This window comes from Rhincodon typus, chromosome 18 (genome assembly GCF_021869965.1).
Source record: "Rhincodon typus isolate 14 chromosome 18, sRhiTyp1.1, whole genome shotgun sequence".
In the NCBI taxonomy this organism is placed as follows: Eukaryota; Metazoa; Chordata; class Chondrichthyes; order Orectolobiformes; family Rhincodontidae; genus Rhincodon; species Rhincodon typus.
In genome coordinates this window covers 14,259,966-14,276,207 of record NC_063349.1, presented here as the reverse complement: position 1 = coordinate 14,276,207, position 16,242 = coordinate 14,259,966, and the positions used below count along the sequence as shown (strand labels likewise).

The following is a 16,242-nucleotide window of genomic DNA, read 5'->3' as shown; positions in this document are numbered from 1 at the left end:
TAGGTAGATACCAACGATAGTGATGTTTATTCCTGAAACTGTATGGATAATCTAGAGACAACATGGATATACTATGAAGAGTCAAACTGTTGGTAGTTTTTAGTTGTCAGTTTGTTGGTATTTGTTTAGACCCAGAGGCAGCACTAGACTTTCACAGTGGGGGTGGACAATGATCATAGGATTATTAAATTTGTAAGAAGGACAAAGAGTTTGAAGCAGGTCAGTTCTATAAATTGAGATTTAAGAAACGGGGAAGAGTTTATACATCTTCAAAACCATCAGAATGAAAATGAATATAAACGAAAGAATGTGTTCACTGAGGCTGCTACACTATCCAATTTGATCATTGTCCTCAATGCCACTTTCCCACACTATTTCAATATCCCTTCATATCCAGAAATCCAGATTTCCATCTTGAACATGCTCCATGAGCAAGCCTCCACATCCCCGTGGTATTGAGAATTCCAAATAATCACCACTGTCTGAGTAAAGAAATTCCTCCAGATCTCAGTGTTAAATAACCTACCTCCTTATTCTAAAATTATGTCCCCAGGTTTTATACTCATCAGCAAAGGGAAACCTCTCATCTGTATTCAACTTGTTACATTCTAATTTTCAATGAGGTCAGCCTTGACTCTTTGAGTCTCCAGGGAACTTGGACGCAGTCTCTTCAATCTCCCTTTATAAAACAATCCCACAATCTCAGGGATTAATCTGGTGAGCCTCAGTTAAACTCCCTGTATGGCAAGTATATCCCTTCTTTAGAATAAGGTGACCAAAACAAAACTCTCAGAGAGGTATCAACAAGATTATATGCAAGTGTAGCAAAACACCTTCACCCTTGTAGTCAAATCCCCCTGTGGGAAAGTCAACATACAATTGCTATGTGTATTCTGAGAAGCAGAAGAACTATTTATGGTAAGACAAAGTCAAAGTGGTCAAGTGTCTACAGTTTCTTCCTAGCAACTCACTGATTACTAAAGGCAAGTTACTGTGTCTGCAATTTTCATGACCTAACTTGAGGCCCCTTTTAAAATATTAGCAGCACTTAGACCAAGTTCATGGAGATAATTCCAAACTCCAATGCAATGTTAAGTATGCAAACAATAGGGTGAAGGGTGGCTACTGTCAGGTGAATGCCATGTGAGTGTCAGAGTCTGAGGGGTGGCCTTGAAGAGGTTTATGAAATCATGAGGGTCATGGATAGGGTGAATAGCCATGGTCTTTTTCCCGGGGTAGGGGAGTCCAAATCTAGAGGGCGTAAGTTTAAGGTGAGAGGGGAAAGATTTAAAAGGTACCTGAGGGACAACCTTTTCTTGCAGAGGGTGGTGCGTGTTTGAAACAAGCTGCCAGTGGAAGTGGTGGAGGCTGGTTCAATTACAGCATTTAAAAGGCATCTGGATGGTACATGAATAGAAAGGGTTTAGAGGGAAATGGGCCTAGATCAGTTTAGGACATCTGATGGCACAGACAAGTTAGACTGAAGGGTCTATTTCCGTGCTATATGACTCTATAACTCAATGTCCATGTCCATTGTAACATCTTAAAGTCATCAGAACAATGTGCTCTCAGTAATACCCATGGAATGAGTTCTGATGTGAAATAGTCATTTAAAATCAATATTGTAATTTCAAAAGAAGGGAACAATAGAGAAGTACAGCACAGGAACAGGCCCTTCGGCTCTCCAAGCTTGTGTGATCATCATGCCCTAACTAAACTAAAAAACAAATCTCCTGCCCTTATTCAGTCTGTATCCCTTTATTCCATCCCTATTCATGTAACCATTCAGATGCTTCTTAAACGTCACCAATGTGCCTGCTTCCACCACCTCTTCCAGCAGTGCGCTCTAGGCTCCTACAACTCTCTGCGTGAAAAACTTCCTTTGCACATCTCCCTTAAACTTTGAACCTGTGCCCCCTTGTAATTGAAACTTCAACCCTGACTATCCACCCTATCTATGCCTCTCATAATTTTGTAGACCTCTGTCAGGTCTCATCTCAGTCACCATTTTTCCAGTGAAAACAATCCTAGCCATTTTAACCTTTCCTCATAGCCAATGCCCTCAACATCTTGATGAACCTTCTCTACACTCTCTCCAAAGCTTCCACGTCTTTCTGGCAGCGCAGCAACCAAAACTGCACACAATACTTCAAATGTGACCTAACAAGGGTTTTATATAGCTGCAACGTGGTTTGCCAACTCTGTACTCCAAGCCTCGGGCGATGAAGGCAAGCGTGCCATATGCCTTCTTAATCACCTTGGCTACCTGTGTTGCCACTTTTAGGGAACTGTGGACCTGCACGCCCAGATCTGTCTGTATGTTAATGTTCCTAAAGGTTCTATCATTTATAGTATAATTCACAGCTAAATTTGATCTTCCAAAATATATCAGCTCGCATTTGTCTGGATTAAAATTAGGCAGCATGGTGGCTCAGTGGTTAGCACAGCTGTCACCCTTGGGCGATTGTCTGTGTGGAGTTTGCACATTCTCCTCGTGTCTGTGTGGGTCCTTTCAGGGTGCTTCGGTTTCCTCCCACAGTCGAAAGATGTGCAGGCTAGGTGGACTGGCCACGCTAAATTGCCCGTAGTGTTCAGGGATGTGTAGATTAGGTGGGTTATAGGGGGATGGGTCTGGGTGGGATGCTGTGGGGGTCGGTGTGGACTTGTTGGGCCAAAGGGCCTGTTTCCACACTGTAGGGTTTCTACGATTCCAAACTACACCTACCATTTCTGTGCCCAAGTCACCAATCTATCTATATCCTGTTGTATCCTTTCCCAATCATCAGCACTATTAGCAACTCCACCAATCTTTGTGTCATCTGCAAACATACTAATCAGGCCAGCCATGTTTTCCTCCAGATCATTTATATATACTACAAACAGAGGACCTAAGACTGATCACTGTAGAACACCAATAGTTACTGGTCTCCATTCTGAAAAACACCCTTCCACCGCTACCCTCTTGCCTTCTATGACCAAGCCAGTTTTGTAGCCAGCCCATCCCAAATCCCATGTGATTTTAGTTTTTGTACCAATCTGAAAATGCCTTACTTTAGTCCATGTAAACTATATCCACAGCCCTTCCCGCAACAATTATCTTTGTCACCTCTTCAACAAATTCAATCAGGATGGTGAGACATGACCTTCCCCGTACAAAACCATGCTGCCTGTCACTAACTAGTCCATTTTCTTCCAAATGTGCATATACCTTGTCCTTCAGTGTCTTCTCCACAAGCTTTCTCATCACAGATGTCAGGCTCACTGGCCTATAATTTCCTGGATTATCCCTGCTTCCTTTCTTCAACAAGGGAACAACATTGGCTAATCTCCAGTCCTGTGGAACCTCTCCTGTGGTCAAAGAGGATGTGAAGATATCTGCTAATGACCCAGCTATTTCTTCCCTTGCCTCTCACAGTAACGTGGGATAGATCCCGTCTGGCCTTGGGGACTTGTCTACCTTAATGCAACTTAGGATAGTCAAAACTTCCTCCTTCAATATATTGACATTCTGTAGATTATTCATACACTCATCCCTGACCTCAACATCAGTCATGTCCTTCTCCTTGGTGAATACCAATACAAAATGCTCATTAAGCATCTCTCCCTCTTCCTGTGGGAGTGTACCATAAGTATGTCCTGAGAAATCGTTCAGTATCTCCATGAAGTCCTTTCCAGTCCTCTGACCCCTAATATAGCTCAAAAGGATTTTCCTATTGTTACCACTTATTGACTCTCTTCATCTCTAACAAACTTTTGGTTCCTCTAATAATAGTGTCTGTAATTCTTAGCTGAGTTTGATATCACTAGTGCACTGTAGACAAGCTTAGTAGATCCATTGCAACACACAATCAGACATAACCAAGACAGATCAGATTTTGACAGCCTAAATCAAATTCTCTCACTTTGACAACCTTAATTTGTAAATGTTTTAACTTTTCCTTCTTCCTTGGAAGTCCCTTATGATAGACAATGACTTTCTTTCTCTCTGGTTGGATAGATTCTGAGATGGCTAATAAATCTAATGTATGGTCTGCAGACTCTGCTACATGTGGGGAAGATGAGGCTTAAAGGATCAAGTAGATAAGATAGACGCTTGCAAGTACTCTCCAATGTCTCAACTTCAACTCTGCATGTTTTGGGCAAAGTCTCTTGAGGGGTTTGTTGCCTTTTTGAATAAACCTTTTCCATTTTGATTCATCACAAACCAAGGATTATCATGAGTTTCCTCAGGGATGCTATGACGATACCCCTAAATCATTTCCACTAGCCATCCATTGGCAATCCTGTTGCGACTGGATTCCAAATGGAACAATTACTTTGGGAATCTCAAGTCAGGCATATGGACAACCTGTCCAGTCCAGCCAGTTTTGAGTGATTAGCATCTCGATGCTAGGCATTTTGGCTTAGGAGACAGTGTGCTTTTGAACCACCTTTCTTGCCACCAGATTTGTGGGATCTTAGGAAGGCATGTCTACTGTAATGATGTTCTCAATCCTTCCAATATTCTCCCTACTCTCCCTATTTGAACCTCTGCTCTTTCGACGAAAGGCTTTGTGCTCTCTTTTGGAGTCTTTCCACTGACACCCTTATTGTGTCTGCTCCTTCCATTGTTTGACATGTTATATCTGGGTCTCTACTTTTTCCATTGATGCCTTCACTTACTTTATCGTTGCTCAATTTCCCCCTAATGTGCTTTCTTCTTTCTTCTCTATCTTGATATCTTTATTCTTTCTCCTGATGCATTGCTATACTGTTAGCTATGCTCTTTGTACTGGTGTAATAGCTCACTTTTTCTATTTGTCTCCTTGTTCATTCTGCTGATTTCCTTGATTGTTTTAACTGCTGTACAACTTATTCAAATAATAATGTTACACTTTCTATCACAGGTTAATTTGCTTACTCTCAAAAGCAATTAATGTGCAGAATCCAAAATAAATTGTGCCAGCTTTTATGTAAATATATGGAAGATTTATCAGATGCATTTGTTTCTCATCATAAACGATCTCCGCAACATAATCAGTAACGGTCATAGAGAATAGATTCTTGTGGAATTGGATTGGTTTACTTAATAAGAAAATTATCATTTGCCAATCCGTAATTCTAAGACGTGGCTGAATAATAATTGTCATCATAAAATCTATGCAGTGAACAACTTTACTGTCCATTCTAATTGTTTTGAGAAACAGTGAAAATCAGGCTGAATATGAGGTATTTAGTTCTACTGTGTAGGGCCTCCATGTAACAACACTGGCACAGCACTGAAAAAAAAATGCATTTTCAGACATATGGTTAACAGTATTCACATAGCGGAAGACTTCAGAGCAATGAAATGAAGGCGAAGATCACAAATTAATTGTAAACTGTAACAGTATATATGGCTATCACAGATACTGATTAGCGGAATGTGAATAGCCAAGGACAGCATCATATTATTACTCTATAACCTGCTATGACAAATAGATTCAGTAATTTACCTTAATGAATGTCTGCTCAGACTTACTTTGAAATCATTAGTGGATTATTTCTTTCCCACTGTCTACACATGCCTTGTCAAACTCAAACTGTGTTTCTCTGTCCCAATTTAAGCATCAGTCCTACAAGTTCATTTCTAGAACCCACAAGATACACAGGACTGGTAATATTTCAATTGAAGGCATGGTGTTAAGTGTGCAGGATTGCTCTGCATTGAGGATTTAAGAATCTGCTCACATACAGTTTTTTGATCCAGAAAGTTGAGTTGAAACGACTTGAAAGAATATGGTATTTTTAATTGGCTCAATACAGTAAAATAAAAAGTAATCCACTGAGACCCTCACCTTTTTATTTTATAATGAGATTCTGATAATGAGAGATGACTTTCTTAGTCACTCTGGGCTCTATTATGGATAATTTGATTCCACTTCACTGTCCGTGTTAATTATTAACACTAGCCTTTTTATTGTCCCGAGACCACGTTATGTTATTTGACCATTCAATTCTTTTTAAAGAGCTACACTTCAATAGAGAAGCATGTTGATTTTAAAATGCTTCATTAAAATGTCGAGTAGATTCTTAAATCCAGTTCTGAGAAAGGGTCACTGGACCTGAAACGGTAACTGTGATTTTTCTTCTAGATGCCACCAGACTTGGTAAGCTTTTCCAGCAACTACTGATTTACAGCATCCGCAGTTCTTTCAGTTTTCATTAAGATGTTGTTGTGTTCATTCATTTCAAGCCTACCTGGATGCTCACAGCATCTTTGTCTTGCCTTTGTGAGTGATGCCCCCTTAGTCAGAGCTACCGGGTTTACAATACTTCTGTCTTGCCTTGCTGTTTAGTGCAAGCAAAGGCAGGAAACTCATGGTTGACAGCTTCCCTCAATCAAGTGGGATAGCCGTCACTCGGGAGGTCCAGTACAGTAAGTCAAAGGTAGCCTCCGACACCAGTCTGGGGGCTTAGAAACAGGCAGGCAATCAGAAACTTGGGGCAATCAGAATGAGGATTCAGTCCACATAAAGGGGCGAAGAGCCAAATATCAGGTAGACCACCAGCCATCTTGAATCTATCTGCCCTACTGGGGGCAACTTTCCTCCTAGATTGAAAGAGGGAGAAGTAATAAGGGAACTGGAAGTGGGCAGGACAACTGTTATGTCTGGCACAGGTGGGGAGCTGGTGTGGCATTTTAAATGTATCATGGGCACAAGCAATGCCAATCTTTCAGTAGATATTTGTCAAGAGGCGAGTTGTTCTGGTAACGTGCGTGGTAAGATGGGGCCGGAATCAGACCTGACATAGGAGAAAGGTAGGTAATTAATGAGGTCACTTTGGCAAAATATGGCAAGGAAATGTGCGAGTTCCTGTGATGGAGCTTGCTCAAAAATACTCAATATACCTCGAACTTCACCATGGGTAACTTAGATAGGACTAGTTGCTGATTCTGGCATTTTTTGACAAGCATGAAAATGTGTGAAGAGGTTTCATGGTTATATCATTGCTGTACCAGGAGTTCTACTGTGAGTGAAGCTAGCTTACAATTAATATGTGCAGGTCATCATTTTCAAAATGTCAATCACAATTTTGATACATAGCTCATATCATTAAACATTGGGAATTCACAAACCATTATCTTCAATCCTATCCACAGACTCAGTTGCTTTGTCAATGATTTCTTCCTATTGTCTCAAGTTGAAGCTAACTTTTTGCAACCTTTTCCAAATCCCACATCTGCTCCATCACAAAGACACTCAATTTCATGCTCCACACCAAGGTCACAGATACTGGTGCTTCAAAGCACTTTTGTTGCAATGTTCCACTTACTAAATTATTGAGGCATTGGACTAAAATGTAACAGGTGAAACAAGACCTATTTAGCTTTTAGCACAGGGGTTAATTCATTGTGCAGGTTAGAATCTGATTGTGAACTAGATTTCCCCTTTAAGTAGTGAAGTGTCTTCCCCAGTATCAACGTGTAAAGTCATTTTAGGACATAGAACATAGAACAGTACAGCACAGTACAGGCCCTTCGGCCCATGATGTTGTGCTGACCTATTATCCTAATTTTCAAACAGAAGATACACTTCAGTAGCTATTTTGAATTTGTGCCAACGGCAAAAGTTTCCAACCACTGGAAGAGTACCAATGTTCCCTTCTAAAAGTCCTCATGTCGGTCTTATATGAGTCAAACTCTTTAAATGTGCTTGTGCAAAAATAAAATGGGAACTGCATACTTTAAGAATTTGCTCATGTATTCCCAATCAGAGGGAATGTTGGCGTGCATATACAGAATTAAATCAGTGGGCTTCACAACCTACTGCCTCTTGATTTTAATGCGCAGAAAATCTCATTAGCCAGCTACTTATCACACCTTGAATTTTTGCTGCGTCATCCCACAAGACACATAAAGTGTTCCTTGGGATCCTGTGTGCAAAATCTCTCTTCATGTGCAAAGTATTACTGTTTGAAGTAACACACAAACAAGAATTTTCCAACGAAAACGACATGCTATGGATGCAGGGAATCCGATTTAGAAACAAAGTGCTGGAGAAACTGAGCAGGTCTGGAAGCATCTGAAGAGAGAGAAACATAGTTAACGCTTCTCGTCAGACTCTTCTTCACTGGGGCAAAGTGGTGTCTTGAAATAGCAAGCAACTGGAAGCTTGGGTCATTCTTAAGGACCAAGCATGAAGCGGTCACCCAGTCTGTGTTGGATCTCACCAAAGTAAAGGAAAATGTATTGTGAACAGTGAATGCAGCAGTCAGGATTGAAAATAATACAAGTGCTTCACATGGAAGGTGTATTATGTGCCTTGGACAATGTGGAGGGAGGAGGTGAATTGGACATGTTAATTTTCCAAATCAGGTAAATGTAAGGTTGTGGATGTACAAACGGATCTGAGTATTCTTGTATACCAGGCAATGAAAGTAAACAGACAGGCAGGTGCAGCAAGCAAATAGTGCATTGGCCTTCATTGCAAGAGGATTTGAGTCCAGAAGTAGGGTTATCTTACTGCAGTTATATGTGTCTTGGCGAGATCACATTTGGAATACTGTGTGCAGTTTTAGTCTTGCTATTAAAGAAAGGATATCCTTGCCATTGAGGGAGAGCTAGGCTAACACTGATACGTAGGCAGAGAGCCAGGGGATGGCAGGACCATCCTATGAGGAGAGATATTTCAACTGGGCCTCCATTCACCAGAGTTTAGAAGGACAAGAGGGGATCTGATTGAAATGTAACAGGGCTGGACAAACTAGGGGCAGGGAGGATGTTTTGCTGAGTTAAGGAGTCCAGAACCAGGAGACACAATCTCAGGATACAGGATAGAGCACTTAGGACTGAGATGAGGACAATTTTTTTTCACCTAAAGAGTGGTGAGCCTGTGGAATTCTCTGCCGCACAAAGCATCTGGGGCAAAATAAATTAATATTTTCAAGCAAAAGTTATATGTTGTTCTTAGGGATAAAGGGATCAAGGGTAGGGGGAGAAAACAGGAACAGGGAACTGCATTGGATGATCAGCCATGATCATACTGAACGGTGCAGAAGGCCTACTCCTGCTTCTATGCAAAATGTGGCACTACTACTAGAAAAGATGCTGCAACAAATCTGAATAGAGCACAGCAATACAACTGAAACCAACAGATACTTACGCTCATTCCTCAAATAATTATTGAGAAGTTGAAAAAGTGGAAAGGTGTCCCAAGAATCTGGGGGCTGAGCTTCAAGAGTTGCATCCATGTCAACAGCAAAGAGTGACCAAAATATCTCTGCATGCTCTGCCATTAGGTCAGGCCACCAGGCAAAGGCCTATGGAAGAATGAGCAAATGTCAATTTAAGACTACACAACGACAGCGAGGCCACATAATTGTTAGATACAGTTAACACTTCCTATGAGGTTTCTGCAAATACCTGCACCAAAAGAAATGAGGGGATGTTAAATATTCCTCCATTTAAAAAAAATCATAAGTATATCTGTATGAACATATTCTTCCCAATTTGTAAAACCAAATACAGAATTATGGTTTTCAGCTGTGTGAATCCAGCAACAGATATGATTATCCCACCCTCGTTGCTTTTGGCGCATTTTCATGACTGGAAATTGTCTGGTCTTCATTGAGGTTATTGAATAAACCAGAACTATTTTATCAATTCATAAGTATAATTGTGAGTTATCTATGGGGAGAGCATTTAGGCAAAATGTTAATGTTCAATTAAGTGAATTAAAATTTAGTTTTATACAGTATGAGTAACCAAGTTGTGCATGGATGCTGGCTTTTACAATGGATTGGCTGGAAAAAGAAGTGGAAAAGGCAATAACTCTCATTCTGTTTTCTTCAGTTTAGCACCTTATTAGGCAGATGACTTGAACACTGTAAAATTTTAGCGTGCCAGTTCCATCCCTTCCAGTTCTTTCTCTCCTTCTTATTGTCATAATACCAAAAAGTAGGTCTATGTTAGTAAACAAGACTTCAATTTTTGCCACGTGCTGTACTGATTTTCCTATCCAGGAAGTGGGAAGGGAGCAGGTAATAGTGAAGGAGAGTGACAACAAGTTACTGATAGCTGTCCATTTTAATGTAGTCAAATGTCTCCAGTAGAAAGTGGAATGGAGACTGATATTTTAAGGTTTTGACTACCTGTGTAAAACTCTTATCCTCCACGTTGCTAAGCTAGATTTAAAGCATAACTGTGAAAGCCACTGGCCTTTTAAAGGCATTACTGGAGAGGACTGTAAATTGTACTTTTCTAACCCACGCATTTTGTTACAATTAGTGTGATTAATCATGTTTAATGATTTAACTGATTTCAGAGTTATTGAAAGTGTCTCTGTTTATTCACAGTAGAGGCTCTTTAAACACAGCATCTCAGAGACAAAGAATCTATTTTGGTCAGTTTCATTCAAGATACAAATGGAGCCACAAACTGGCAAAAAATGAACAAATGGTGAAACTCAGATTCTGATCAGGAAGGTCAGGGCAAATTGGAAGAAATGTGAAATTTTCTACCATAGTGGATTTTCATGCAAAATTAAGGGAAGGCTCTAAAAGCTTTGGAGTTGATCTTTTTTAATATGATGAAATATCGAAAGCAACCAATAAGCTTGATGTACATAACAAGTAGTGCAAATGAATAAGACAAGAGGCCAGTGAACTGACAATTGATCATTTCCTCTTTCTTCACCATTTAGTGTCGCCTATGAATCCTAGCTTTAATAATGAAACTCCGATACTCTGTGAAGAAAATGGGGAAGGAGAGAAAGAAGCAGGAATAGTAATGGGGGTTGGTGGGGGGGAGCGGGTGGAGAATGCAGATGCTTTCAAGCTTATTGTCAATAAGAACTGTCAATAAAACCCTTATTCATTGTTTTTTGGAGAAAAGATCTTGCCCATGTATACCTTTTGGAGTCAGATTTCATTTACAAATAAACATAAGAAAAATTCAAATTAACCTTTAGTTATTTTTCACATGTGAAGTACATGCCAATTTCAACCAAAAATGAAAGAGCAATTAATGTCTCAGTTAAAGATTTTCAATGAAATACGCTTTATTGTGGGTAAAACACATCTAAGATTTGAACTGTGGAATCATCATTTCTAAATTGTAAACTCAGTGGAAAAGGAAGGTATGAAGATTATTTCCCTGCTCTGATATTGACTTTTTAAAATGATTAGAAATAACACACAGCTCATTTATGGTAGCAAATGTTAAGAAATGCCCAATGATCGAATCCCCCTGGTCACATACCTCTCTGCCCTTTAGGTATCCGCATGTATGAAAGTGTTTGTTGAATAAAAAAGAAAAGAATCCAAACATTTAAATACAAGTTAATGACTTAATTTGAAAATAACATCATTTATGCTGGAAATACAGATGACATTTTATTGACCAGTGTTGCGACTGCATCTTCCTCACTCTCCACCCCAAGTCCAGACATTGATCCATCTGTTCAGGACTTTGACTGGAGGCTTTACAACTAGAAACCTTGTGTGGAGTAGCACTTCACAGTACAGTCATAATGCAATTAACCCTATACTTATTTCCTGCAAAATGCACTGTTAAATCAGTTATATTCTACAGTCAGTATATGGAAAGAAGGTGTTAATAACCAAGAAATGTAATATTCTCCATTAATACTGCTGATATCTGCTAATTATTTTTACAGTTACAATTAAATAAACAATTTTTGCTTCTTGACATTGTTACAATTTAAACATTTTCTAATAGTAATTATTGTATAATAGAAAACTGAAATATAGGCAATTTCATTAATCTAGGTTTAAGAGTCAAGGCTCTTTATACAGAATTGATATTGATAATTGTGAAGAGGAGATAACAGAAGCTATTCCTAACTGAATTCAGATTACCTGATGAATCATAAGTCAACTTATTTCTAAAATGAACAGCAAACAACAAGTTAAAAACATAGACTGTATCACACAGTAACATGTCCTGATATTAGTCTTGTTAATGAGTGAACAACTGATTATAATAATGTTCTGCTGTCTGCAGATTTTATATATTCCAAAAATAATTAACCTTGCTTGTTTCTAATCTAATTTGCATTTACTTTTTGTGTCTTCAAATTGCAGTAGTTCATTTTTGGCATTTAAATTCATAGAAAAATGAAACATAAATATGAATCAGATTAGCAACAAACTGGGCTTATTATTTCTAGAATATCAACATTGTCTCCTTTTAAATGTATGGTAGCAAATGTCAAACTTATAGTTCCTACATAAAGCACATTAACTGCATAGGATATTTCAGATGTTCGTTAGTAATTGCTTTGATTTATAATGATATTTAGACACAAGGTGAGGTAGAAGAAAGCCTGCTCACAACTTCTGCAGGATCATGCAGTGGAGGGCACACACTCTCCCTTTAACATGTCTGATGTCAGGGTAAAATGGTCTATGTTTTGAATGTTTGTCAAAACATCGAAACATAGGAGCAAGAGCATCTTATTCAGCCCCTCAGACCTGTTCCCCATTCTGAGATCATAAACTGTTCATCCAGCTCAATGTTATTTTCTTGGCCTGTCCCCATATCCTTTAATGTCATTAATATTGATAACTCCCTGTCTTGAATACAGTCAATGACTGAACTTCCATAGTCCACCAGGATAGAGAATTCCGAAGATTCAACATCCTCTGAATGAATCTCATTTCAATCCCTATATTTTGTGACTATCTCCCTGGTTCTAGATGCTCAGCAAGGGGAAAGTTCCTTCCTGCATCTACCCTGTGGTGCCTTTTCAGAATTTAGTACATTTCACTGAGATTAATTTCATTAATCTAGGTTTAAGAGTCAAGGCTCTTTATATAGAATTCATACTGATAATTGTGAAGAAGAGACAGCAGAAGATATTCCCTGAGATTACTTATCTCTAAAATGAATAGCAAACAATAATTTAACAAAATAGACTGTTTCACACAGTAACATGTCCTGATATTAGTCTTGTTAAAGAATGAACAACTGATTATAATAATGTTCTGCTGTCTGCAGATTTCATATCATCCAAAAATGAGATACTCTGGAGAATACAAGCCCTTTGGCCCACTGCACCAGTCTGTTCAATGGTAATTAAAGTATCAGGCATCAGAGAATCAGGGCATCAAGCAGATATATTACCCACATCCCAAATGTTCTACTCTTGTTTTCTAAACTCCTGCTTTAGATTTTATCAAAACCCTTCTGAAAATCCAAATACACCAGATCCACCATATAAATTCTGCTAGTAACATTTTTAAAAACACTCTAACATGTTTGTCAAACGTGATCTCTCTTTCATAAATCCATGTTGGCTCAGCCCAATTATATCACTGTTTTCTGCTTGAAGTGTTATCACATCTTTTATTATTCTAATATCTTCCTCATCATTGATGTCAGACTAAAAGGTCTGTATTCCCCTCTTTGCTCTCCACTTCCTTTTTCAAATGGCGAGAATATGCTTGCAATTTCCTAATCTGCAGGTACCAGACTAGAGTCCACAGAATTTAAAAAGTTGATTAAATCCATTATCTCTACAGCCAATACTCTGTGAGGTAGATCACTGGCTCCCAGGGATTTGTCAACTTCCATTAATCTATCAAGTGTTACCTTTTCATTATACTAATTTCTTTCAGTTCCTTGTTCTCATTATCTGATCCCTTGATTCCGTATATTTCTGGGAGATTTCTGATACCTTCCTGTCCCCACCATGCCCATTTACAAATTTATTCTTTCACATCTCTATCATTTCTCTATTTCCCATAATAAATGTTCCTGTTTCTGCATGTAAAGGACTCATATTTGTCGTTGGCTAATCTTTTCTGTTTTGTACACACATTGAAACTTTTACAATCTACTTTTATATTCTTTGCCAGTTTACATTCAAATTCTCTTCTCCCTTTTTTAGTTTCTTGATTCTTCTTAGCCGAATTCTACAATCTTCCCAATCCTCAGGTATATTACTTTTTTAGTAACTTTATAAGCCACCAGCTTTGATCGAACACTATCTTTAAATTCCTTTGTTAGCCATGGATGACTCACACTTCTTTTATTGTGCCTTTGCAGAATATACGTTTGTTGTTTACATTTTAGCAAAAAATTGATTAATGATTCATTAATTCTTCTGAATTCAATTATGAATATCTACTGTTAACTCTTAACAACAATTCTTTGCAGAAAGTGTGACTGATTACATTTCGCAAAGATTCACAAATAGGTCTACATTGACAAAATTGCTGTCATTGTTTTATAGTGGTAGTTGTATTACATAGTAACCAGCAATGAGATGAATCTGTTTTAAGAATACAATGTTTCCAGGACACCAGAATAATTATTTTAAGTGGAATATTCAATTTATATCTGAAATTACTGAAACAGCAAAGTGGCCCATTTGACTAACTAAAACTTTCTTTTGTTGCACTGATAGAACATAGACTGTGTGTGTAAGTCTTTGCATCACTTTGCTTCGGAATGACATTGAAATCATCTCGTCCTTCAGATACTGTCTTTTCAAACCCATCATCAAAAGGTTTTTCATAAACCACACAAACATAGCTCTTCAGTCTTTGTAATATTTCTTCCATCTCCTTGAGAAACCACATGACCATAGCCCCTCAGTTGTGAAACAAGAGTTCTATTTCCAAAATCCTTCACCATACGGTTACCTCCCAAATAAATGCTCATTTTGCCCACATCTCTATGTTTGAATCTATCCAGTGAGATTTCCACTCTTGCTACTGCCTTCAGGCAAATGGGCACCGCGCTCAGAAACTCAACTGGACTTTCCCCAATTTAAATTCCTGCTTAAAACCCCCCTCTTACCAAGCATTTTTTGTCACCCTTTCTTATACCTGTTTTGGCTGAAATCCAAATTTTGCTTGTTCCGTGAAGTGATCTAGGATATTACTTCTACAGTAAAGAAAAATCAGCAAGTTTCTGTCATTGTGTGACTGGAATCTGTAACCCTCTGATTTAGGATTAAGAATGTTGACAGCTAAGCAAGTTTTCTTAAAATGCATCTACTTGTGATATCAGTCAGATTAGTTGTTTTATAATTGAATCCTATCACAGCATGCTCCAAAAATGAACTAAAAAATTAAATCTCCAATACAGTCAAGGCATCCAGATTTCCATCTCTTTAAGCATAAAGGATAAATGCATTCCCAAAGTCAACAAGCTCAAACTTGATCCTAAATGGATTTTTAAAACAGTGATAAAAACAGGAAAATGATCACATGTAAGTCCAGTAGGTTGAAAGGGGTAGGGACTCTCTGAGACAAATACAATGTTTAAAAAAAGAGACCACACAGGCAGAGACCTGGGAAACAAGCATAGTGGCTGAAGTTAAGCAGAAGAATTGAAAATAAAAACTATTTTAGTTCCAGTCAGTCAAAAGGCAAACAGAGAAAAGATATACAAGAGCCACTGGAAACCAAGGAAGATCACAAAATGAATAATATTCTGAATGATTACTTCATCTAAATGTTCAGAAGGAAAGCCAGAAGGAGCAGATCCCTCTCCCAACAGAAATAAGCACCAAAAAATTAAAATACCGATTATAACTACATAAGATGGAATTCCTGCGTAATCTAAAAGGCTTGAAATAAATAAATCAGTACTTAAGGTTTTGGAGTAGATCTGTAGCTCGGGTTGTGGGTGTTGGGATTGGTTGGCTCGCCGAGCTGGTTTGTTGTTCCGCAGACGTTTCGTTACCGTGCTGGGTAACATCCTCAGTGCAGCCTCTGATGAAGCGTCGGTGTGTTTGCCCGCCTGGTTTTTAAACTCTGGGGTCCGTTGCGATGGATTGCCTCACTTCCGGGTTTCCTCCGTAGTGGAATGTATATGGGGTCGATTCAATGTGTTTATTAATAGCCTGCTTCGTGGAGTGCCATGCTTCCAGGAATTCTCGTGCTTGTCTCTGCCTAGCCTGTCCCAGGATCTTGGTGTTCTTCCAGTCGAAGTCGTGGTTCTCCTTGTCCATGTGGATTGAGATGAGTGAGTATTGGTCGTGTCTTTTTGTAGCCAGTTGGTGTTCATGTACTCTTGTTGTTAGTTTCCTTCCTGTTTGTCCGATGTAGTGTTTCTCGCAGTCTCTGCAGGGGATCTTGTAGATGACATTGGTCCTGTCCATGGCGGGGAGTGGGTCTTTAGGTCAGGTGAGCACTTGTCGTAGGGTTGATGTGGGTTTGTGTGCCACTCTGATGCCCAGCGGTTGTAGAATTCTTGTGGTGAGTTCTGACGTGTTCCTGATGTAGGGTATTGTGATGAGTGTGTCG

At 38.9% G+C, this 16,242-nt stretch overlaps 1 protein-coding gene across 1 annotated transcript in view; it reads right to left on the bottom strand.

The window, feature by feature from the left end:
• Nucleotides 1–16,242, bottom strand: part of cadps2 (Ca++-dependent secretion activator 2) — a 602,458-nt gene that overhangs the window by 127,051 nt on the left and 459,165 nt on the right. The window contains exon 18 of the mRNA XM_048607831.1: nt 9,126–9,282. Coding sequence (XP_048463788.1) covers nt 9,126–9,282 — 157 coding nt within the window. The remainder of the gene's footprint in view (nt 1–9,125; nt 9,283–16,242) is intronic.